This window comes from Musca domestica, unplaced genomic scaffold, assembly GCF_030504385.1.
Source record: "Musca domestica strain aabys unplaced genomic scaffold, Musca_domestica.polishedcontigs.V.1.1 2, whole genome shotgun sequence".
NCBI lineage: Eukaryota > Metazoa > Arthropoda > Insecta > Diptera > Muscidae > Musca > Musca domestica.
This window is the reverse complement of record NW_026712249.1, coordinates 8,822,164-8,847,996: the sequence shown is the minus strand read 5'-3', so window position 1 is coordinate 8,847,996 and position 25,833 is coordinate 8,822,164. Positions and strand designations below refer to the sequence as shown.

The 25,833-nt window shown below is 34.7% G+C and overlaps 4 protein-coding genes across 10 annotated transcripts in view; 2 read left to right on the top strand and 2 right to left on the bottom strand.

Moving 5' to 3' along the window:
- Positions 1-2,195: 2,195 nt before the first annotated feature.
- LOC101899787 (hypothetical protein) lies at positions 2,196-5,636 on the bottom strand. The gene is made up of 5 exons (XM_005178911.4): positions 5,113-5,636; positions 3,389-3,735; positions 3,187-3,330; positions 2,711-3,069; positions 2,196-2,648 (listed from the first exon to the last, which is right to left on the bottom strand). Exons 1-5 carry the CDS (start codon positions 5,314-5,316, stop codon positions 2,551-2,553), a joined length of 1,152 nt encoding a protein of 383 aa, XP_005178968.1. The 5' UTR covers positions 5,317-5,636; the 3' UTR covers positions 2,196-2,550.
- Positions 4,895-7,399, top strand: LOC101899961 (pyridoxine/pyridoxamine 5'-phosphate oxidase). The gene is made up of 5 exons (XM_005178912.4): positions 4,895-5,013; positions 6,166-6,195; positions 6,281-6,402; positions 6,464-6,862; positions 7,229-7,399. Exons 2-5 carry the CDS (start codon positions 6,181-6,183, stop codon positions 7,353-7,355), a joined length of 663 nt encoding a protein of 220 aa, XP_005178969.1. The 5' UTR covers positions 4,895-5,013; positions 6,166-6,180; the 3' UTR covers positions 7,356-7,399.
- Positions 7,400-7,547: 148 nt separating this feature from the next.
- LOC131802178 (uncharacterized) overlaps positions 7,548-25,833 on the bottom strand; it is a 131,822-nt gene continuing 113,536 nt past the window's right edge. For all 7 annotated transcript variants that reach the window (XM_059121778.1, XM_059121779.1, XM_059121777.1 and 4 more), the window contains 7 exons: positions 23,865-24,267; positions 23,587-23,797; positions 20,235-21,067; positions 19,971-20,172; positions 19,635-19,908; positions 18,793-19,569; positions 7,548-9,960 (listed from right to left, as the gene is read on the bottom strand). In XM_059121778.1, coding sequence (XP_058977761.1) covers positions 9,781-9,960; positions 18,793-19,569; positions 19,635-19,908; positions 19,971-20,172; positions 20,235-21,067; positions 23,587-23,797; positions 23,865-24,267 — 2,880 coding nt within the window. In that variant the 3' untranslated portion in view covers positions 7,548-9,780. The remainder of the gene's footprint in view (positions 9,961-18,792; positions 19,570-19,634; positions 19,909-19,970; positions 20,173-20,234; positions 21,068-23,586; positions 23,798-23,864; positions 24,268-25,833) is intronic.
- Positions 14,447-15,415, top strand: LOC101898991 (uncharacterized). The gene is made up of 2 exons (XM_005178905.4): positions 14,447-14,649; positions 14,716-15,415. Exons 1-2 carry the CDS (start codon positions 14,553-14,555, stop codon positions 15,210-15,212), a joined length of 594 nt encoding a protein of 197 aa, XP_005178962.1. The 5' UTR covers positions 14,447-14,552; the 3' UTR covers positions 15,213-15,415.

The following is a 25,833-nucleotide window of genomic DNA, read 5'->3' as shown; positions in this document are numbered from 1 at the left end:
AACACCCCCCTGAAAAACAAGCATTAAAATGAAACCAAGGGAAGAACGCAACAATTTACGAATGTTTGAAATTTAAAACAAAACAAAAAAATTAAAATTATTAAAAAAAAACATAAAATCTAAAACGACGAATAACAAACGATCGAAATATGCTGAGGAGAATAAATGAAAACATGTTAAGTTAAATAATATGAAGTTAATGCAAAATGAGTAAAACAAAAAAAACTGAAAAAAGAAGAAGATTATATTTAAATTGTAAATAAAATAAAAAATAAATTAAAAATTGAAACCAAACAAAAAAAATAAAACAAAAAACACATAACAAAACTTATTTTTTACTCAAAACAAAACAAACAACCAACAACAAGAAGAAGAAAAACCAAAAGATAAGAAACAAAAATGAAATGAACATTTAACAGAACAACAACAACAAAAACATTTATTATTTCTTTAAAGGAATTTAATAAATTTAACAAAAATGAAAAATTACTAACAAAAAAGGGAGTGTTTTTTCTAATTGCTTCAAGATTGAATTCGGAGGTAGGTATCTAAACAATTATTTTCAAAAATTTAAAGTTGACAAAATGGTTCCACTTTGAAAAAAAAATTCTTTAAAAATCCACGTTTATAGGCTTGATAGGATTTGAAAAAAAAAATATTCTTTAAAAATCCACGTTTATAGGCTTGATAGGATTTGAAAAAAAAAATATTCTTTAAAAATCCACGTTTATAGGCTGGATGAGACTTGAAAAAATATTCTTTAAAAATCCACGTTTATGGTCTGGATAGTCCTTGAAAAAATATTCTTTAAAAATCCACGTTTATGGTCTGGATAGTCCTTGAAAAAATATTCTTTAAAAATCCACGTTTATGGTCTGGATAGTCCTTGAAAAAATATTCTTTAAAAATCCACGTTTATGGTCTGGATAGTCCTTGAAAAAATATTCTTTAAAAATCAACGTTTATGGCCTGGATAGTCCTTGAAAAAATATTCTTTAAAAATCCACGTTTATAGTCTGGATAGTCCTTGAAAAAATATTCTTTAAAAATCCACGTTTATGGTCTGGATAGTCCTTGAAAAAATATTCTTTAAAAATCCACGTTTATGGTCTGGATAGTCCTTGAAAAAATATTCTTTAAAAATCCACGTTTATAGTCTGGATAGTCCTTGAAAAAATATTCTTTAAAAATCCACGTTTATGGTCTGGATAGTCCTTGAAAAAATATTCTTTAAAAATCCACGTTTATGGTCTGGATAGTCCTTGAAAAAATATTCTTTAAAAATCCACGTTTATGGTCTGGATAGTCCTTGAAAAAATATTCTTTAAAAATCCACGTTTATGGTCTGGATAGTCCTTGAAAAAATATTCTTTAAAAATCCACGTTTATGGTCTGGATAGTCCTTGAAAAAATATTCTTTAAAAATCCACGTTTATGGTCTGGATAGTCCTTGAAAAAATATTCTTTAAAAATCCACGTTTATGGTCTGGATAGTCCTTGAAAAAATATTCTTTAAAAATCCACGTTTATGGTCTGGATAGTCCTTGAAAAAATATTCTTTAAAAATCCACGTTTATAGTCTGGATAGTCCTTGAAAAAATATTCTTTAAAAATCCACGTTTATGGTCTGGATAGTCCTTGAAAAAATATTCTTTAAAAATCCACGTTTATGGTCTGGATAGTCCTTGAAAAAATATTCTTTAAAAATCCACGTTTATGGTCTGGATAGTCCTTGAAAAAATATTCTTTAAAAATCCACGTTTATGGTCTGGATAGTCCTTGAAAAAATATTCTTTAAAAATCCACGTTTATGGTCTGGATAGTCCTTGAAAAAATATTCTTTAAAAATCCACGTTTATGGTCTGGATAGTCCTTGAAAAAATATTCTTTAAAAATCCACGTTTATGGTCTGGATAGTCCTTGAAAAAATATTCTTTAAAAATCCACGTTTATACGCTTGATGGAATTCAAAAAATACATTCTTTAAAAAATCAAAGTTTATGGCTCCGTTGGTCCTTGAAAAAATATCCTTTTGAAATCCACGTTTATGGCCCTAATATTCATTGAAAAATGTTCTTTACAAAATCCACGTTTATGGCCTTAATGGTCCTGGAAAAATTAGTTTTATTCTCCACCATGATAGACTTAGGTCTTGATTTCTTCTTTTAAATAAAACTCGTCATTTTTATCTCAAGGCGGACGCAAAAACACTTTTTATATGCTTTTATTTTTTATATATTGTTAAGTGTGTATTTGTGTGTGTGTAAATATTTAATCGAGTCATGGAAATTGTGTCTTTATAAATGAGGGAAATTACAGTTTCCGTTTGAGTAACGAGTAATGTACCAACAAGCAACTTTTCATAAAATAAACTAATACAATGTTTGCATTAAATTGCAATAAAATATGGTGGTAAGTACTGTGATATCCCCAAATAATGGTCACTCTAACTCCAATGAAAAAGGAGTCAAAAATTTACCAATTAACGATAGGTTTCACAGTACTTAAATAGGGAGACATAGTTATGTGTTAGAATATGGGGGGCTTGGGTTAACAATCAGTTACAACCATATCGTCATTGTCATCTTCGACCTCACTGCCACGTCCTTCACGTATGCGTTTTAATTTACGCTTCAAAATCATAATACCTGAAATGAAGAATATTATTAATTTGAAAAAAGTGTCTTTAAATTGTTACCAATAGTCTTACATTTAATAGCTTGATAGGCCTTGGTCGATGAACTCTCCGTTCCCGTTGCAGCCATATTACTGCTATTTAGTTTTTCATGCGCCAATTTCACTTCTAAATACGCTTTTTTCAAGGTCTTGAAATGACGATGCTCACTTGAATCCTTTAGCAAAATACACTTGGCTGCCGATCCTTCACCCGAACAATCAGCTGGTGTATTGTGGTAAATTTGATGATAGAAATATTGTAGAATTGGTGAATTCCAAATACTTAGGCCATACCAAAGCCATATGACAATATTGAGGCTAATTTTGAAATTCTTGGCAAACAGAGTGGGTACCAAATACTTAAAGGGCAGCAAAGTGATGAAGACATGGAACCTAGGAGGGAAAATAATTTTTATACAATGTGAGCCAAATTTATAAAAACAAAAAACTTTTGAATAACCAGGCAACCAATTTCGGTATTCTATGGAATTAAAAATGATTTTTGCTTACCATGATGCAATACGAAACCCCAAGAATATCTGATACACCAAAATATTTCTCTTCGAATTTTGCAATGCCAAAAGACTGAGAATTTCTGTAATGATATTATAGATTCCCAAAATCAGGTTAACACCCACAAAATAGTTTTCATATCTGAAAAAGAGTAATTGTTTCAGTTTAAAATATAAAATAGTAAAAAGTAGAATTTTACCTGTAGGTATCAATAGCCACCAATGACATTAAAAAGAGAGCCTTTGATGCCGACTCCAAGTAATCAGATTCTTTGAAATCCAACATAGCACCATGTAGATAAAATGTTATAATAAACAGCGAATAGAATTGAAATTTTTCACATTGTTGAGATTTATAAAAGATGTGATCTTCAGATGAATAGAATAGAGAGTAACGTCCTTGATTCTTAAGCAACTGCGGCAATATCACCCATTCATTGTACATGTACAGGAAGAGAGTACATGCAGCATAGAAGGCTATATTCCAGATGGAACGGGAAAATTGTTTACGTTTATAGTATTTAATATTCGAAGTTTTTAGAAAGACCTGAAAAGAGGGAAAGAGATTAAAATTAATTCCTTTGAAATATACAAAAATAAAGTTGTAAAATAATTAGGGTATAATTGGCGACTTCAAGATCTGCAATATAGACTTAGATCGGAATACTGTGAAGAGTATAGAAGATGTATTTGTTTTTTTTCAAGTCTTTTCATAGACTTCCTTACTACCTAAAGTTACACATCAGTGGTAAATCATTAAATGAACAAGTAAAAAAGAATATAATTTCGCCGGGCCGAACTTATACTCTCCGCCATTTAGAAGGAAAAATACGGTTTAAACAAATCCGTGGTTATTCCATGTCGCTAATATTAAGAATTAATAAGAATTTTACATAGAGTGTTACCTGCAGGTCTGTTTAGGTTTTTTTCGGATGGCATTAAAAAATTATGAGGCTTCAGGTTACGGATCCTATCGTTAGTTTCATAATTTTAAAAAAGCATTTAAAAGATTCCTTTCACATGGAGCTTTTCACCTCTAACACTTCCAATCAAATTGAATAAAAGAATAAGAGAAGTATTATTAAATAAAAGTCTAGTTTTGTATCTGCCCCTGCTGAGAAAAAGGGTTCTAAATTACTGAGGACATCACTGATGATAAAATGTAAAAAGTTCCTGATGCATTTCAAAATAGCATTACGTGTAAAGAACATTGCGCTCATCGGACAAGACATAATAAAAAGGATGGCTGATTTCCTGAAGATCTCTAGAAAAAGGGCTAAACAATGGATTTTACAGTTCCAAACCTGAGCCATGTAACAAATAATTGACGGAATTTCAATTTTAAAACTAAAAATATCGTTGGCAACGCACTATATCCAACGACTAACACGAACCATTTAGCTTCGACACAAACCCCATTGGCAATCACAATAACTTCGTCTGCTGATGAAATATAGAGCAAGGCCGGCTGCCAATTAGCGGCGATGCATCTGTGCAACTAGAAAAGCTATAAAATGGATTAGAAACATAATTTCAATTCCTAGCAATGTTTTAAATTATACCTTACTCAAATAGCAACAATTATAATTATGGATATTCTGGATATGTATGGTCAAGAAAAACATTGACGCCGGTCATCTTAAATTGCACTTCTCCCGACTTTGTTTTCTTTTTGCAATAAAAAGCCAATAACTCTACAGATAAGTTATTTGGTTTTGTTATTAAATGAAATCAATCAATAACAATTTTTCATTCGTCCAACGCGAGTGCAACAGCCCACCGGGTCGGCAAACAAAGTGCAATATTTCAAGTATTCTACTGAAAGGTAATTCTTTCCTTTTCTCTGGTGGCTGACAAGCCCCGATAAATCTATTTTTAATTACCACCAAGGATGTTCCGCACACACAACACCAATCGAACTTACCTGAAACAAATTGTGAAAACCAACAAAACCAAAGCTGAAGAGTAGAAATATCCAGAAAACTGCATTGGCCAAATAATTGAAATTGATATTCTCCACAAAGGCATCGAAACGATCTGTGGTTATGAGATACTTCAGTGGTAAAAAGAAGTTACTAATTTCCTCAGCCAGGGAGGGTTTGCCGGATCTCATGTCCAGAATACTCATTGTTGGGCCTTCGATTGATGTATTTCCACTTGATTTAATGCAAACGTTTCAGTTGGCTCAGAGAGCAAATTGTGTTGCACATTTTTTTTCTTGTTAAAAATATCAGCTTTGTGCTGGTCTCTTTTTTGTTTGGGCGATGACAAAAAAAACTATTTCTTCTACATCTGTTTTGGCTGGTGGTGCTTTGCAGTGACGACAAGATTTGTTTTGTTTATGAAAACAACTAAAAACTAGAACAGCTGTAATTCCAATTGAGTGGGGCGGTGAAACAAAGTCGTGTTACGTGTTTTTTTTAACGCCGTTTACTTTTTCTAATAGCGCAACGCCGTCTTATCAGTTGTATCTAATCAGTGTTGTCATTGTGGTGATTTTTAAGGAATAAATTAGAAGTTGCATTAGAAAAAACGAAGAATGAAGTCTTAAAAATACAAAATATTAACGAAATATAAAAAATTGGCAAGCAATTAATTTATAAAATTATATAATAAAGGAATTTAAAGTCAAAATATGTATGTAAAGTATGACTGTGGGTATTATGCCGGAGACACCGAATTAAATAGTGACCAGAATGAGTCAACTAATATATCCCATCATTATTTGAAGTACTGTTGGTGGAAATATAATAAAAATGAGAAAAATCTGCAACAGAACTACAACAATGTGCTCTGCAACAGAAATACAACAATGTTAAATTTTTACAACCATAACCGATTTTTCCGTTTATGATATCGAAAAAAAATGCAAAACTAGTAGATTCTTGCAGGTTTTGGAACATGACATACCTAATATAACAATAAAACAATATTAATTAAAACAAATAATATTAATTGAAAATTTTATATTTTTCAGAGTAATTTCTAAAAAATGGATAAAATAACGGTAAGTCATATCTGAAATAAATAAATCTTCATTCTTCATTTATCACAAACACACACACTTGGTCGGGGTCTTACTAACACTACAGCACTTACCACGCCTGGCACGCATTAAAAACTATCCCACAAATCCCATTGAAATGTTCAAAAACGTACTGGAAAGGGTTAAGGCACCTCACATCTTTCCCATGAATTTGGCCACATTAGATAAGTAAATCACTGTCAACATTTTCCTTATAATTTTTGTTAACAAACTTAATTTCCAATTTTAGTGAATTTGGCGTTCTAAATCGTTCGGTAATATATCGCGGCCTGCTGGAGGACTCATGGATATGTTTTGTAACTGAACGTAATTCTCGAAAATATCGAAATCTTAAAGAGAATCCCAAATTGGGTTTAACCATGCTCTTCTATCCGTATGCCCATAGAGTTGAGACAAAGGATGTCATGCCTGAGGTATGGCAAATACGTTTAATGGGTGCCGAAGCTGTAGAATTGGATGAGGAACAATTGAAAATTCTATGGCAACAGGAACCGCTGTTTGCCAAAATACGCAGTCACATTTGTGAATGTGGGAAGCCGAGTAATACGGAAGAGCTTGAGAAGCTGTTGCAAGAACAGCTGGCAATAATGGAAAAGGAAAAAAGGGAACCGGAACAAACGAAAACATAGTAAGAGAATTATTCTTTATGCCACCATCTCGGTGTGGGATTGTTATAACCAAAATAATAATTTTAAATTCCATGGTAGAACTATGAAGGAAGCTTTTTTCAAAACTATTTAAAAACATTTCATTGCCAAAGTGTATATTCATAAAATCACTGAATATATGCACATAGTTAGAACTGGAAAACTGTTATCAATTGAAATTTGTTATAAATTTGAAATGGTGACCTGGGTAATATTTTCTTGTAATGACTTACCTTCAATTAATTCTACCATGGATAAAGTCTATGTTTATCTAATTTTTTGTTTAATCTATTCCTTTTGCCCCGAACCAAATAGATAAATAGATTTTTCCCAAATTTTATTTCCAGCACTGCCTTTAAAATTATACCCAAATATTGGGATTTCTATATGTCGGAGCCGAATACGATTGCTGATCGCGTGCAATATAAACAAATGGAAAATGGCGAATGGCAGGCCTATCACGTTGATGCCTAATACAAAACAATACCAAAACAACATTTTTTTGTTATTAATTTTTATTATTTATTATTATTATCATAATGTAACACATTTTCTTTATTATTTGTTGTAAAACATTTTTCAAAGAAGGATCAAGGACAAAAAAACAATGGTTGGTGTACACAAATCAAAATGTTAACTTATCTTAACTAACAATAAAAATACATTTTACAAAAAAAAAGGTAATAATTAATAATATTATTTAAATAAATATACCATGCAAATACACAAACACCGACACACATATTTCTGTGTGGGTGTGTAGTTAATAATTCGTTGTTGTCTTATTTGATAACTTTAAAGGACTCTGCTTAAAATTAAATTTACTTTTTGGAGAGGAAAAAAATGTTGAAATAAAATTTTAAATAGAATATTTAAATAGACCCCAAAAATTATTATTGCAGACATTCAGTTGTACTCATTCACACAGTCTCAATCATGCATAACAAGCGTCCTATTTTGAAATTTTAACAAAAAATTTAAAAAGTATAAAGCCTTATTCGAAATAAATTTTGAAATAAAGTATTAAGTTATTGTAAAATACCGTCGAGCACGATTTTAACAAAATCAATTGTAAGGCCTGTAGAAAATGCTATATAATTTCAAGACCTATGGCAGATTCTTTTTCCATCAAAGACCAAGTAAGAGATCAAAAGAAACCCCTCTATTTGTAGATCTATAGAGGTGCTGCTATAAAGGGGCTTCTATCTATTGAAGACCTCACATGGTCTCCGAAGGACCTTTATGTACAGAAGCATTTTGGGAGGCCTTTAATCTTTAGATAGCCTGCAGAAGCTTCATTAAAGGTCTATAAAACCCCTAAATAAGAGCTTAATTGAACACCCTCTATTTTTAAAAGACCTATAGAGGGGCTTTTATCTCGCATGGTCCCTGGAAGGCTTCTGTAGATGCCTTTTGGGAGGATTTTAATCTTTAGATAACCTGTTGAAAGCAGACTTCCTTAAGAACTTCTTTGGGATGTATTTTACCTATAGAGGACCTCTGAAAGATATTCGATTTTTTTAGACCTCTGAACGACTTTGACACAATAAATAACCCCCTGGAAAGAATTCGGCCTATAAAAGAACTTTGAAATATATATTACCAATAGAGGACTACAGAAGACCTCTAAAAATAATCTATCTACGTAAGACCTTTGAAATATCCTAGAGAGGGCCTTCCATCTATAGATGGCCTATGTCTGATCTGAAAGATCTTTGGACCTCTGAATGGTTTTCTATCTAATGAAGACTTCTAAAATGTCTACCCATGGAGGATCTCTGGAATGTATACAAATAATACTTCTGGAAATTCTTCCGTCTACAAAAAATTTCAGGGATGTGTATATCAAAAGGATACCTGGAAGTCCTCAATATTTATAAGAACTCTGGGAGTCTTGTATACATAGAATAGATGTTGGGAATGTCTTCCATCTACATAATAGAAATTATCTATGAAAAGATCTCTGAGATGACCTTTCTGTTTGTTATCGAGAGAACACTTCTTTCTATAAGGAACACTTCTTTCTGAAAAGTTTTTGTCTATGAAATACGATTTTAAGGCCTTTAATGCAGAGGATCTACGAAGAGTCTTATAACACCACCGAAATATGTTATATGTAAAGACCCCTGAATAAACTTTTGGTATAGAAGATCTCCAAAGCCTCTAGGATTTAAGTTAGGAATTAAGAATATCTGCAAGGTGTTTTAACCATAGAAAGCCCTTATATATAATAGATCCCTGGAAGGTCTTTTAATTATGGATGACTTGTAAAAGAATAGAGCCTCTGGAAGGCATGGAGGCCTTCAGACCATCAAGTCTGGGTATGTCCAATTTAAATACCAATACATTCGCCAAAATCGGGCACGACTGTATACAGAAATATAATTTAAGACCTACATGGATAGAAAAACAAGATTTGTTTAAACAATTTTTTTTCCCAAAACCCTCTTGAACTCTTTTTTAAGATAACACAAATCAAACAAGAAGCACATAAAGGCTAGTTCTATTTACATGCATAGACATGTAGGTTTTACGCTTACGAGCATTTTAAGTACATTACAATTAAACATAGATTATGAAAAAACGAAAAAAAAAATGCAAATTACTTTCATTAATTTAGATGCTGCTTACCAAACAAATAGAGAGAAAGAGAGAGAACTAACGAGAGAGAAGACAGAGAGTGAGTAATAAAGTGCTACTATTTACAAAGTGTTACTGCTGCTTGGCGGCATATTTTGTTTAATTTTTTTTTCTTTAGCCTAGATAACATGCATGATCATGCCACACACCATTTGCTCATAACCATTCATACCCTCGCACACACACACTCACTCATACACACTTTGGTCACAAACATACATCCACACGGACACACACACACACCTCCCCCCAACTTTACTTATGACGCATGAACCGTTTCCCTTATCCAAGCGGCATTCGATGCTATTTTGTCATACATTCTTGGCCTTTCAATGCCCGATGCGGCACATGCTATTCTCCATGAGGACACACCAACCAATGCCCATTGATTGGTGCCCGGTATTAGACATTGCACTGGAGCTCCGGCAAATTCTTCTTGCTGTAATAAAAAACGAGAAAGAGAGAGAGAGAGAGAGAGTGGCAAATTAATAAATGGGAAAAAATTAGTTATTGTTGGATGTATAAAACACAGTGGTTCTAAAAGAATATTTTAAATATAGATATGTTTTATTATTATTATATTTTATGGTAATTAAATTAATTAATTTTATATAAATTATAATTTTTTAATATTATTTTTTTATTTAAACATTAAAGGAACATACAGAGTTATAAATAAATTAAGCAAGGAATTTCCAAAAATAAGTTGGTTCTGTTACTTAATACTTTGTAAAAATCTTTCAAGAAAATATTTGTAAAAATTTGTTAAGGAAAAATTAATAACAAATTCAGTAAATGGTTTCAAATTTTACCATTTATTTTACAAACAGACAAAATATGTAGTTTCTATAAAACTGGAGGCTACTATCGAATTACATTATTATGACTAACGTTGGGCGCCACATTTTCTTCCGTTCGTATTGTCATTAGATGAAACCCAATACATACGAATATCGAAACGGTATAAAAAATCATTAAACCTAGACTTCAAGATGCCACAAAATTCATACTGACCTCCTACGACTTTTCTGGTTGTGACCAACGTTGGGCTGTATTGTTATCCTACGAAAATCCGAAATTCTTAATTAGACTCATATCAGTAAGAAATTAGGGATGGAAATCGTGAAAACTCTGAACCACTAATTGTCTTGTAAATTAAAAGAAAGAGGCTATAATAAAGAGTTAATGTACAGGGTGAGATAAAAAAACTGCAACAAAGTCAAACGCCATAATTTTTACATTTTTTTAAATTTTATTGAATAAAAGCAAAAAATGTCGGAAATAGCATCAAATTTTAGAATAAGTTTAGATTTGTTCGAATTGGTCAATTTTGGCACGAATTATGGCTTTCAGACGGCCAATGAAACCGTCACACGCTGTTCGAATATTGCTCTGCGGTATTTTGGCCCATTTCCGGCAAAGCGCTTGCTTGAGGGGATCGACACTTTGGTATTTTTTAGTGCCATCCTTGTTTTCCAAAATACTCCAGACACAATAGTCCAACGGATTGGTATCCGGAGATTTTGGTGGCCATTGTGCGCTGGAAATGAAGCGAAGAACCTCATTTTGTAACCACTCTTGGGTGGCGCGTGCTGAGTGCGATGGTGCTGAGTCCTGTTGGAATGTCCAAGGTCTGCGGACAAAATATTTGCGTGCCCAAGGCTTTAAAACACCCTCCAGAATATTTTCGCGGTAATATTCGGCATTTATTCTGATGCCACGGTCGATTAATATGAGCGGAGAGCGACTATCGGCTATTATGGCGGTCCACACCATCACCATGGCCGTCGCTTGAGTTCTGCTTGGCCAACCGAAGGTGCACTTTTTTAGCTGACCTCTTTGGATAGGAAACACTATCATTTTGTTTGTTTACAAACTGCTGAACAACGCATGTTTTCTCATCGGAGAAACCCAAATTCGGCAGTTCACCGCTTTCGCCCAAGCGAAGCAACTCTTTAGCTCTTTTGAGTCTATTTTCTTTCTGCTGCGGTGTAAGTTCTTGCACTTTTCGAAATTTCAATGGCTTTACCCCAAGCTAATGTTTCAATATTTGCCGAATGGAATATTGCGATATGTTCAGCTAACGAGCCATTTTTCGGCCACTGCGACGCGGGTTTCGGTCAAATCGCTTCTTTACTTTTCGAACCATTTCTGCTGAATTTGCTGTTTTCTCCGTCCACTTCCTTGACGTCGGTAACGAGCGATGGTACGAGACACAAAAGATTTATTTACATTTAAATGCTGGAGTAGCCGCTTGTAGTTTTCCAGCCAAATATAAAGATATCACGCTTGAATTCCATCACGAATACAATTTTTTCTGGAAAATTCTCACAAAATTGCTTTTGTACGCTTGTAAAAAATATAATGAGCTGTCACTGGAATTATTTTAACAACTACCGGACGAATGGCTTAGAAATGACAGCAGTCTAAAGTTGGTTGCAGTTTTTTCATCTCACTCTGTATATTAGAAGCTAAGGGTCACCAGTCTCGGAGTATTAAAAATCAGTTTTCTGACCCTGAAGAGTGGAGAACATTTTTTCGATTAAAAATAGTTTTTAAAATATTTTTTTATACAATTTGTTAATTTATAAAACACGTTGGGCGCCATTGTTGTTTAGAAATTTGTATCTGAAATAAATTGCATGCAAGAAAGAAAATTTGGTTGCATTAACATTTGGATTTTTAGCGATTCTATTCAAATATGAGCCAACGAACTATTAACGTGGTTTGGCCGTTGAAATTCATATTTTTATTTCCGATCCATATTCGATATTTGGATGTAATTTCACGTTTATCGGTTTCCATACTACGTTGGGCGCCATCGATGGTATACATGGGATGAAGAAATTCAGCATTCTTGTCATTTATTTTATGTTGTTCACGAGTCTTGCCACAACTTCGGGTCCAATTGATAGTAGACTCGGTTACGATACTGTACCAGAATCTATCTTGGCATCGGCTTTACAATTTTTATTGTTGCTTGCTTTTTGGTTTCCATAAAAATTAAAAATCGAACAAATATTTTGTGACCGCAAAGTAGTAAGAACACTGATTGAACAAGTAAAAAAAGGTGTAAGCTCAGCCGGGCCGAACTTTTAATACCCTTCACCATTTGGAACGAATTTGGCAATTTTCAAAAACAATAAAATCCGTTAAAAATTCTGTTAAAATCTTAAAAATATCGAATGTAGCCATTATATTAGGATCTATAGGACGATGTAGACCTGCATAAGCAACTTTTGTCATAAGTCATTACAATATTCAAATGCGAAACTTAAAAAGGAATCGGTATTAATGTGGATAAAAAAAACAAAATACCGAATATCGGGAGATACCGTTATATGGGGGCTATACGAAGACGTGGACCTGCACAGACAATTTTCTGTATTAGGCTTTACTATCCATTTCGAACTTCAAATACCAAATTTGAAACAACTCCGGTGAAAAATGTCGCTAAAATAATTAAAATACCGAATATCGGGAGGTAGTGTTATATGGGGGCAATACCAAAACGTTGACCTACATGGCCCATTTTCAATACCAGAAGTCCTGCAGACATAATACATATTTGAGCAAAATTTTATCAACCCACTTCATTTCGTTCGGAAGCTAGAGTGATTTCCACAGATGGACGGACATCGCCAAATCGACATAGAATTGTATGCAGATCAAGAATATACATACTTTGTGGGGTCTAAAATGTACATTTCGAGGTGTTACAAACGGAATAACAAACTTAATATACCCTCCATACTATGGTGGAGGGTATAAAAATAGATTTTATGAAAATCGACATCGACTTTCAATGCCAAAAGTCAATCAATAGAAAAACGAGTTGGGCGCCAATTCAAAAAACTTTTTACAGATCTCCAACAAAAAGACGATTTCCTATGGGAGATTCTAAATTGGGAAAATCGCAAGTCGATCATGTTTTATTCGTCTTTTTTTCAAGACCTTCTTTTTGTATGGCAGTTCCTTAACTGGGAGAATTTTTTCAGGCTGCAGTTTTTCAATGGTTTGAGAAAGTTTTTCATTAATTTCCTGAGAAAATATAAGTCCATTTTAAATTGAAAATTTTTAATTGTAATAATTTACCGCCTTCTGTGCTGTGGTAATTGTCCTTGCAGGACACCAAAGACTCTTTTTAAATAAGTCATGATTTATTGCAGCTGACTAAATCAATAACTCAAAGTAATAGCGATTATCCTGTATTGTTTCTTTTTGCCCGTATTATCCCACTGTAGTACGTGTCAAACAAAAACAACAACAAATAATCTGCGATATTACATGAAAGAGCAGCCTAAATAGAATTTAGGACAAACAGAAAAAACACATGCCCGTGCATGAATTCGCATGATTTATTGTCAAAACAACTTAAAGAAAGTGTATGAATGGAAAAACAGAGAAGGGTGCAAATACGTTATAGAACGTGCTACCTAGCCGCCAGCCAGTCAAGCTGCTAGTTGGTTGGTTGGCTGGCTGGCCAGTAATGCTTCACAGATAATGCATTTGCTATTGTTTCGATGGGAATCAACAGTGTTTTGTTGTTATTTTTCTGTTTTAAAAATAATTGCAGATGTTCTGTTGGCCTTATCGCAAATAAGGGTTGTTTTTATATTAAAGATCCTTTTTTTATGGATGAGAGGGAGAGATAGGCAATTGAAATTGATTAAAACTAGAACAGAGAGAGGGGGTGATAATTATAATCAAGAGAGGGGAGAGAGCATAGTGGGAATCATATGTTGAGCTGCACTTAACGGCCAAAAAATAAAACAAAATCCTTTGCAGAGAGGGAGAGAGAGAGAGTGGTTAATACAAATAATGAGAATTTATAGAGAAAAGAGAATAATTACGTACAACTGAGTCATGTGAGTTAACACATCTAACGGCCTGTACTCTGTGAATTCGGTCGACGCATAAAAGTGTGGCCTCTGCCACAGCAACCAAACAGTATTGACTGAGCAAGCAAGCAGAGCAGTGTCATTTTATTTTTCTATTAAAAAATTACCCAAAAATAATTTAACATACAAAATGACATTGAAAAATACCCTGAAGGTCTCCTACAAAGGATTAACACGGAATATTGAGTGTGATTCCACACTGCCCTATGAGGATGTGGTTAGCAAAGGTAAGTTCTTCCGCAAAAAGTATTAAATACCAATTGGATTAATGAATTTCATCATTCTCGTTTTAGTTATGGAAACCTTCGATCTAAGGCACATTCAACGCAATGCCATCCAGCTGTACGATGAACATGGTGCCAAATATGACAAGGAAATATTTGAATATTTTATTTTGCTGTTTCCCAATCCCCAGAAATTGTTCTTCATACGTGTGGATGCTTCAATGTTGCTGACATCGTTACCCCCGACAGGAGAGAATCCAGAAATTGAAACCCAGCCAAGACAAGCCTTCAAAGTCTCCAAGAAGACAAATAAACTAAAGGAAACCACAAATACCCATGGCGAAGCTGTACCCGTTCGAAGACAAAATTGTTTCATTGGCCAGTGGCCTGGAACCGAGACAACAAGTGCCGATAATCAACAACAACAAGAGACCAACACACACCAGGATATTGTCCGAGGCATAGTGAACCGTTACAAAATGTTCCACAATTCACACAATGCCAGAATAAAATCCACAGCAACACCGACAACAACGAGTGTGGTAAAACGTTCCATACGAATTTGAATGGTCTCATCGTAACCACTCACCCATACCGTATGTTAAGCTAGTGTTCCTAATGTAGATTTAATCACTTTGTTATAACAACAACAAAAACCACACACAACTGTACAAAACTCCTAGAGATAACCGAGATCATCAAATCAATGAAATGTATGTCTGTAAATATATATTTTGTAAGTAACGAAACTTACATTTCATAAAACATATTTTAAAACCTGTGTTTTCTACCTGTCCGTTGTTTGTTTATTTGATTAGGAGGAAAGGATTACCTTGGGCGGAGATAAGAACTCGAACAGACAAGTGTAACTCATAATGAAAATTGTTACCTGTAGCGCAATTCTCTATCTCAGTTTTTGAGTTACAGAAAAAACCCAAATTTTGATATAAAAAAGAATTTAAGGTTGACAACATTGGTATCTATCGGTAGGTCCTAGCGACTACTTTAATTTCGTCACTAACTTTCCGACAAATTTTGTTAATAATCGAAATTATAATCATTTTAACCTTACTGACTGTTGTCGGCATCCCAAAAAATGAGTTAGGTATTATGGTATTTAAAGGCAGGAGACGGATTAAATGCCATTTTTATACCCTCCATCATAATATGAAATGTATATTAATTTTGTCATTCCGTTTGTAACACCTCGAAATATACATTTTAGACCACAAAAAGTGTGTATATTCTTGATAAGCATTAAATTCTATGTCGAATTAGGGATGTCCGTCCGTGCGTCTGTGGAAATCACTCTGGCTTCCGAACGAAATGAAGTAAGTAGATAAAATTTTACTGAAATGTATATTATGTCTGCAGGACTTTTGGTATTGAAAATGAGCCATGTAGGTCCGCGTTTTGGTATAGCCTCCATATAATAGTTACTCCCTTTTATTCGATATTTTGGTTATTTAAGCGACATTATTCGCCGGAATTGTTTCAAATTTGGTGTTTGAAGTTCGTAATAGATACTACAGTCTATGACAGAAAATTGTCGGTGCAGGTCCACGCCTTTAACTGATTTTAAAATGAACTTACAGAGGGGACCGATATATCTCATCTTCATATCAGATCTTGTGTTAGTAGAAATAATGGGATGTGTGAAATATGAAGTGAACCGGATGCTTATTTCGGATTTTATGATAGTTTTGGTTATTCAAAACTTTGACCCTTAATGGGGTCGATACCAGAAGGAATGGTCCGACCTTTACCATCTTTATAACAGGTCTTGTGTTAAAGGAAACATTACATTACATGTGGGCCTGTCGATCCGTGAAAAAATATTTTTGTAAAAAAATCACACTTTTTTTTATACCTTCCACTATACATAGTAGGGAGGGTACATTAAGTTCGTCATTCTGTTTGTAACTCATCGTAATAATAATTTTAGACCCAACAAAGTACATATATTCTTGATCAGCATAAAATTCTAAAAAGATTTAGCCCTGTCCGTCCGTCCGAATAAAATAAGGAAGCTAACATTTTGCACCGATCTGTCTTTTATCTGCAGGCAGGTAATTTTTTTAATGGAATTGTCTTAAATTCTACACAAGGTGTTCTTAGTGACTTCTTTACCCCCTGAAAAAAATTGTCTATATAAGTCCACGATATCGTATTTTCGGTACCTCCTGTTATTCTGTATTTTGACGATATTAGCGACATTATTCACCAGAATTGTTTCTAATCTCGTAATTGAAGTTGGAAATCGTATATAAAGGCTTTTATTTGAGCGGTATTTTTCGACGGGGTTTTTTTTAAATTTTTCAAGTTTCTTCCGAATTGTGAAGGGTATAAAAAGTTTAGCCCGGTCGAAGATTTTTTACTTGTTTTTGTTTCCTTGGTGATTTATATATTTTAAAAATCTCACATTCCGGCTATGATAGTCGTTCATAAAATATTTGTAAAAAAATCACTTTTTCTGGCTCTATTGATTCAATTGATTTTAAAAAATGCAAGTTTTGTACCTCCATAGTCCTATTAAAATATTAAAAAAAAAATTAAAAAACATGTTTTTTGGCACTGTTGGTCATTGGCCTTTTGGTCCTTCAAAAAAATGTCTTAAATAATCCAAGATTTTGACTGTGTTGGGCATCTTAAATAAAATCCTAAAAAATATTGAATGTGTTGTTCAGTTGCTCCTTGAAAAAAATATCTTTAAAAAATACACTTTTTGTGGCTAGCGAAAAAATTAATAATGAATTCTTGGAAAAATATTTTTGGCTTTAATAGCATTATAAAAAATATTTTTTTGATGAAAAAAAAAACTTAAAAACATGTTTTGGAGCTCGGGTCCCTGGTCCTTGGAAATAAAATCTTTAAAAATTCTTTGGTCCTTGGGCAACATATTCTTAAAGAATCCAAGATTTTGGTTGTGTTGGACCTCTGAAAGAAATCCTAAAACACTATAGAATTTATGGCTCTCTTGGTTCTTGAAAAAAATCGTTAAAAATACACGTTTTGTGGCTCTCTTGGTCCTTGGAGAAAAACATGGATTCTTGGAAAATACTTTAAAAATCCATGTTTCCTGGAAAAAAATTAATAATCCTCGTTTTGCGGCTATGTTTGTGGCTCTGTATGTCCTTGGAAATAAAAATCTTAAAAAAATCCATATTTTGTGGCACTTCTGGTTCTTTAAAATAAAAATCCATGTTTGGTAGCACTATTAGACCTTGAGAAAAATATTCATAAAGAATCCAAGATTTTGGTTGTGTTAGACCTCGGAAAAAATGCTTAAAAATATAAAATTTGTGGCCCTGTTAGCCCTTGGAGAAAATATTAAAAAAATTAAATTAAATTTTGGAAAGATGTTTTAAAAAATCTATGTTTTTTTCCTGTTGTTTCTGGAAAAAAAATTAAAAATTCAGGTTCTGCGGCCCTTGGAAAAAATTCATAAAAATATAGAATTTGTGCCATTGTTGGTCCTTGGAAGAAATTCATGAAATCGAGTGAAGATATATATGGGAGCTATATCCAAATCTGAACCGATCTCGATAAAAATTGGCAAAAGTATTTCTGTATTTGATATATTTCCCCGAATATCGTTGTTATGGAGAGCATATTACGGCTGTGAAGGAAAATTGGAGAAATTTAACAAATCAGATGAAGAATATATATGAGACCTATAGTCTTGTCTGAACCGATTTTCACCAAATTTGACACACTTGTTTCTAGGCTCGATTTGGTTATATGTATCAAATTCCATCCACTTTGGTCTAAAATTACACGTTTGGTGCACAATAAGGGAGAAATCGGACGAAGGTATATATGGGAGCTATATCAATTTTTTTTGCCAACTATCTCCAATTTCAATAGGGTTCCTTCTTGAGCCAAACAAACGATTTGTGCAAAATATCATCTCGATCGGGCAAACTTTGTTTGCAAAAATTCAAAATGCTTCTGGACATACGTAAACCGAATTAGAATGTGATTATATGCAGATCATCAGAAGGAACTATGAGTCTAACTCGTTTCCTTCTCTATGTTACAGACAAATGCACAAAGACATAATACCCTGACCACAGTAGGGTATAAAAAATTATAACTTCCCTCTGTATCCCTAAGACATAGGATATAATACTCCTCTCAACTTACCGTGCAGTCATGCTTTTGATATGTCGCCTCCGTGCACATGCTGTTCACCGTGGCGATTGAGACATTCTCACACGCCGCCATGTCGCCAATTTTCAGCTGGACTCGCTGTAGATGATCACGCTGTCGTGACCAACCCAATGTATTGCACATTGTCCACATTTGTTCGGGTTGCTGATCCGCCACACTCGTCGTTGCCTTGGCACCAACACCAGCCGGTGTTGTTGCTGTGGCCGTCTGATTTACACCATAATATTGCACTTGAGGATTACTTTCGGGCAGGGGGTAACTATCAAAATCCATTGATTCAACTTCTGATACCAGGGATTCAGCTTGAGGCATTCTATAGGCAGATGATTCAAAAGAATCGTTTATGTTTTCATCGGAATCCGAGATTTCGGAGCTGGTTGTAAAGGCGGGCAGTTCGAAATATTGTTGGGTCTCGTGTTCGAGAAGTTTAATGGCTTCACCACTTTTACCCTCCAGACGTTCGGCTTTGGGTATATAGGCACGACGTTGAATTTGTTGTTCTTGGCGTCGTTGCTGTTCATCTGGCAAGCAAATTGGGCGGACATGATCGGAAAAGACAACGGGAGTTTCAAGGCGTATCAAAGCTGCCGTGGAACCTTCGACAGGGCTTTTAATCATGCCAATGATGCGACGTCTTTGGGTCCAAGGAGCCTTGGAGGCTAGACGCACCGAGCCAAACACTGCCATCCAGGTGGCCCTAGGTTGGCCTTGGAAACAGGATTCTGTGGTCAGGACCCAATCGGGGGAAATCTAAAGGGGGAGACATGAAAAAATTATGCAATTCAATGCAAAATTACCGAATTTCAATTTCTTACCAAGGTCCCATCACACACATGTATATCCTCACGATAAAGGGCCGCCAACCAAGGCCAATCTCCGGGCGAAGACATTTTGGGTAAGGTGAGATGTTGTTTTCCTGTCAATACCGATTGTATGCCACACTGCAATTCATCACAACCCACATAGAGTACCTGGCGACGGGGGCAATGGGTACGCACAAAGGAGATTTCCGGAGCATGGGGATCCAAAACCCTCACATAGTCGTTGATATTTTCTGTGTCCGTAACCACATCGAATATTTCAACGGATCTGCAATAAGAGAGGTATTTGTGTTAACTTCGAAATTAGAGATTTTCTCTAAGGATACTCACTCATAACCCAAAGATTTGCAGAGCGACTCGGCCACAGTTTGCCGCACCACCAGCTTGCTATCGCCCTCCAAACCCTCAGCACAAAGTTTGCCCACCGAACCCTTTTCAGAAAATACCGCATAGCCTTCGGGATGGAATCTCGGCAAGTAGGGAACCAAAGGCTCAGGATCAATTAGTTCCGAAGCCAAGGGAGCAATGGAGACTGAAAGGAAATATTTAAAAATTATTTCAAAAAATAATTAAAATCAAGTTCCTAAGACTTACGGCAATCCTTTTCATCCGAACCATCCGGGCAATCGGCCTTGCCATCACATCGAGCCTTACGCGGCACACAGGCTCTACCCCGACCACAGTACAACGAATTACTCGTGCAGAACGTACAAGTCCTTTCATCCGACAGATCAGGACAATCGGCAACACCATCACACAAACGCGGACTATGGGCATTCATTTGCATATCGCTGGCACAGCGGGGCTTGTGATGACACGACTGGATACCCGTCGATTCGGGGAACTTTTCACAATCGAAATATTTCTGGAAACGTTTGGGCAAACGATTACCACAACCCCGCATAAACTGTTCACAATACTCTCGACACATGATGCCCGGTGAGGGTTCCACATTAATTTGCCCCTCACAGGGTGGCTGCAGCAGACGGCACACAAAATCAAAAGCTTCACGGAAACACTCAGCATCGACCAACTCACGAAAGGCTATCACATCGGCCTGTACCTCTTCGAAGGACGTATGACCCAGCAAATTGGGGTATGTCGTAATATTGTATCCAATCGATCGGCAATAATTCAATTTCAGAGGTTCACAACGACGTGGTTGTCTGGGTGTGGTGGTAATAATTTCAGTGGTCTCATCATCTCCACCCAGCGGGGAAGAGGACATAATGGGTTCCTCAATCAAGCCCGTAACTTCTTTGATCATCAGCGATTGTGGGTCGACGGTAACGTTGGCGAAATAACGAGGATGAGGGCAGTTGAACTCCTCGCCGAACAATGCCAAAAGATCGGCGGTATTTACCAAACCGGCATACGGATCAAAGACCATATTGAAATGGACCAAAATATCACTTTTATCCTCAAAACTGGAAAACAAGGAAAAATAAATTAGAAAAAAGTCTAATCTGGATAATTTGGATAATTAATTTATAGGTGGATAATGCATTTAAATAATCTATATAAGTCGGATAATGTATCTACATAATCCGCATAACACGGAAAATGTGATAATATAGATTAGATATAGTGGATAATGCAGCTATATTATCTGGATAATGCAGATAAAGAGTCTACATCATTAAAAAAACGCGGATAATTTATCTACAGAGTTGGGATAACAAAGATATAGTATTTTCATCATTGGCAAAGCGTGGATAATGTTTCTACTTAATTTAGATAACGTGGATAATATATCTACATCATTTGGATAACGTGGATAATATCCCTACGTCATTTGGACAACGTGGATAATATCCCTAAATCATTTGGATAACGTGAATAATGTATCTACATCATTTGGATAACGAGGATAATGTATCTACATCACTTAGATAACGTAATATCCCTACATCACTTAGATAACGTGGATAATGTATCTACACTATTTGGATGACGTGGATAATGTATCTGCATCACTTAGATAACGTGGATAATGTATCTACACTATTTGATAACGTGGATAATGCATCTACGTCATTTGGATAACGTGGATAATGTATCTACACTATTGGCATAACGCGGATAATGTATCTACATCACTTAGATAACGTGGATAATGTATCTACACTATTTGGATAACGTGAATAATGTATCTGCATCACTTAGATAACGTGGATAATGTATCTACACAATTTTCATAAGGTGGATAATGTATCTACATCACTTAGATAACGTGGATAATGTATCTACATTATTTGCATAACGTGGATAATGTATCTACACTATTTGCATAACGTGGATAATGTATCTACACTATTTGCATAACTTGGATAATGTATCTACACTATTTGGATAATGTATCTACACAATTTGCTTAACGTGGATAATGTATCTGCATCACATAGATAACGTGGATAATGTATCTACACAATTTGCTTAACGTGGATAATGTATCTGCATCACATAGATAACGTGGATAATGTATCTACACTATTTGCATAACTTGGATAATGTATCTACATCACTTAGATAACGTGGATAATGTATCTGCATCACTTAGATAACGTGGATAATGTATCTACACTATTTGCATAACTTGGATAATGTATCTACATCACTTAGATAACGTGGATAATGTATCTGCATCACTTAGATAACGTGGATAATGTATCTACACTATTTGCATAACTTGGATAATGTATCTACATCACTTAGATAACGTGGATAATGTATCTACACTATTTGCATAACTTGGATAATGTATCTACATCACTTAGATAACGTGGATAATGTATCTACATCACTTAGATAACGTGGATAATGTATCTGCGTCACTTAGATAGCGTGGATAATGTATCTACACTATTTGCATAACTTGGATAATGTATCTACATCACTTAGATAACGTGGATAATGTATCTACACTATTTGCATAATTTGGATAATGTATCTACATCACTTAGATAACGTGGATAATGTATCTGCATCACTTAGATAACGTGGATAATGTATCTGCATCACTTAGATAACGTGGATAATGTATCTACACCATTTGCATAACTTGGATAATGTATCTACATAACTTAGATAAAGTGGATAATGTATCTACACTAGTTGCATAACGTGGATAATGTATCTACACTAGTTGCATAACGTGGATAATGTATCTACACTAGTTGCATAACGTGGATAATGTATCTGCATCACATAGATAACGTGGATAATGTATCTACACTATTTGCATAACTTGGATAATGTATCTGCATCACTTAGATAACGTGGATAATGTATCTGCATCACTTAGATGACGTGAATAATGTATCTACATCACTTAGATAACGTGGATAATGTATCTACACTATTTGCATAACTTGGATAATGTATCTACATCACTTAGATAACGTGGATAATGTATCTACACTATTTGCATAACTTGGATAATGTATCTACATCACTTAGATAACGTGGATAATGTATCTGCATCATTTGGATAACGTGGATAATGTATCTACGTCATTTAGATAACGTGGATAATGTCTCTACATAATTTGGGTAACGTGGATAATGTATCTACATCACTTAGATAACGTGAGTAATGTATCTACACTATTTGAATGACGTAAATAATGTATCTACATCATTTGCATAACGTGGATAATGTATCTACACTATTTGCATAACGTGGATAATGTATCTACATCACTTAGATAACGTGGATAATGACTTTTTATGTCAATTTGTAATTTTCCTACATTATCTCAAAGACGCGGCCACGATTTTTATTCATGGATAAAAATGAATAATGCATCTACGTTATCTTTAAGTCGCGAATAATGTATTTACATTATGTTAAATTTACGGATAATGTATTGACCTTATTCGATCAACGTGGATTATGCACTTATGTCATCCGACATTTTTGTTTAAATTAAAAACAACTACTCACCCATCTAATGCCAAAATTTCGCTACCCTCATAGGCCTCACGTAAATCGGAACGCCTCACCAACAGATTAATGCGTTCCCTATAATCCCTTGACTTTTGCTGGAACCTCAACGAATTTTGATTTGCCAAATCCATGGACCATTTGTCATTTAATATTTGGAATTTGCCACGGAAAATTCGATCAGACAATGGTTCCGGTTTGAAATAGGTATCTATAAACGAAAAAACAAATAATCAGAAAATAAATTCCATCAAACCCCCTTCCAATCCCCCACTTACACCCCACATAAACAAACACACCAGCCACTAGTAGAGCGACTAGAAATCCTGCAATCACAGCACATCCACACTTCTGACTATCTCCCAATTTTCGTCGCGTAAAGCGTATATCCGAATCTGTTGATAATACCGATTCGGTTTTCTTTCGATGACCGGCACTGGGCAAATGATGAATGTGACCATGACCATTGTGACTATGACCGTTCAGTGTGTGATGGGCAATATCGGCTCCCACGGCCATACCATTGCTGGTACGATTCGGCGAATGACTGTGAGCCTTGTGATGGCGGGTACAGCGGGTGTTGTGAAAGACTTTGGGTACTGATGTGTTGGAGACCTGTGATGCACTGCCGCCATTCGATGACGATTCACGCGGAGAACTGATATTGGACGACTGCATACCCTGAAATAAAAAGAAAGAGGGTTTGGAAATTAGACAAAGTCAGTAAAATTAAGTGAAAGTTATGAAATAATTTTGAAATGTATTTAATAATTTCTTGAGACCAAAAAACTCTTTATGACTGTTCGAATTTTGTTCAAATATAATTATGTAATTTGTTATTTTACGGAAGTCACCTATTACTAATTTGGTGTTAATGATCCATGAATCCATGCAGAGTCATGGCTGCATTTTGTTTGTTTTTTGAAGTGAATAAATTTAGGCCTGCTCAGATTGCATGCCTTCGTAGGCCATTGGTCGCCTGCAATAAGAAATAATCTACATATGATCGGAATGCACGTAACATGGTACCGGCATGCATACATTGCTGCTAATATATTAAGATAGGTAATAAGAGAAATAATAAACATTTAAAATTGTTTAAAAATCGGAATTTTTATACAAAAGGTTTTGGAAGGTATATCAGACGCCTCCTACATAAAAGCCCTTACATCATTTGGATAATTCATCTACAGTATCTGGATAATGCGGATATATTATTTACATCATTTGGATAACGCGGATAATACATCTACACTAATTAGATAAGGTAAATAATGTATCTACATCATTTGTATAACGCGGATAAGTATCTACACCTATTGGATAACCTAGATAATGTATCTACATCATTTGGATAGCGTGGATAAGTATCTACACCTATTGAATAACGTAGATAATGTATCTACATCATTTGGATTACGCAGATATGTATCTACACCCATTGGATAACGTAGATAATGTATCTACATCATTTGGATAACGCGGATAATATATCTACATCAATTGGATATGGCGGATAATGTATCTACATCATTTGGATAACACGGAAAAGTATCTACACCTATTGTATAGCGTAGATGATGTATCTACATCATTTGGATAACGCGGATAAGTATCTACACCTATTCGATAACGTAGATAATGTATCTGGATGACATAAACGAAGTATCTACATTATCTGGATAACATAGATAAAATATCTGCATCATTTGGATAACGCGCATTATGTATCTACATCATTTAGATAACATGGATAATGTATCTACATACTGGAATACTGGATCTACGTTATCTGAGGTTAGCATATCTAAGATATTCTATGGGGGGTAAATTAACTTTGTCATCCCTTTTGTAGCTCCACGAAATATTGGATAAACGTAAAATTCTAGCTCGATTTAGCGATGTCAGTGTCTCTGTTCTAATCATGCTATATTTCAAATGAATTGACATAATCTAATGTGTATTTTGCCAGTAGGGCCATGTCGGTTTATGTTTTCATATAGGCGCCAATATCTATCTACCAATATTCCGTATTTTAATGATTTGATGATTGATCACCGGAATTGTTTTAAATTTTGTATTAGAATTGCGGAATCGTTACTACAGCTTATAATAAAAACTGCATATGAAGGTCTGTGTTCGTATAGCCCCCATACAGACTAAAGCAGGCTATATCTGCCTCCCATAGACAACCTTTCAATGACCTTTTGCAAAATTTAAACCTTCTGAGTTTCTTCTATGGCAGGA

Excerpts from the sequence above, each read along its gene's own strand:
- LOC101899787 (XM_005178911.4), bottom strand. The coding sequence starts at position 5,316 with ATGAGTATTCTGGACATGAGATCCGGCAAACCCTCCCTGGCTGAGGAA. Across the intron at positions 3,736-5,112 it reads GTTTTCACAATTTGTTTCAG|GTCTTTCTAAAAACTTCGAA; the intron begins GTAAGTTCGATT and ends CCCTCTTTTCAG. Across the intron at positions 2,649-2,710 it reads GGCCTATCAAGCTATTAAAT|GTATTATGATTTTGAAGCGT; the intron begins GTAAGACTATTG and ends TCTTCATTTCAG.
- LOC101899961 (XM_005178912.4), top strand. Across the intron at positions 6,403-6,463 it reads AATTTGGCCACATTAGATAA|TGAATTTGGCGTTCTAAATC; the intron begins GTAAATCACTGT and ends TTCCAATTTTAG. Across the intron at positions 6,863-7,228 it reads CCGGAACAAACGAAAACATA|CACTGCCTTTAAAATTATAC; the intron begins GTAAGAGAATTA and ends TTTTATTTCCAG.
- LOC101898991 (XM_005178905.4), top strand. The coding sequence starts at position 14,553 with ATGACATTGAAAAATACCCTGAAGGTCTCCTACAAAGGATTAACACGG. Across the intron at positions 14,650-14,715 it reads TGAGGATGTGGTTAGCAAAG|TTATGGAAACCTTCGATCTA; the intron begins GTAAGTTCTTCC and ends TTCTCGTTTTAG.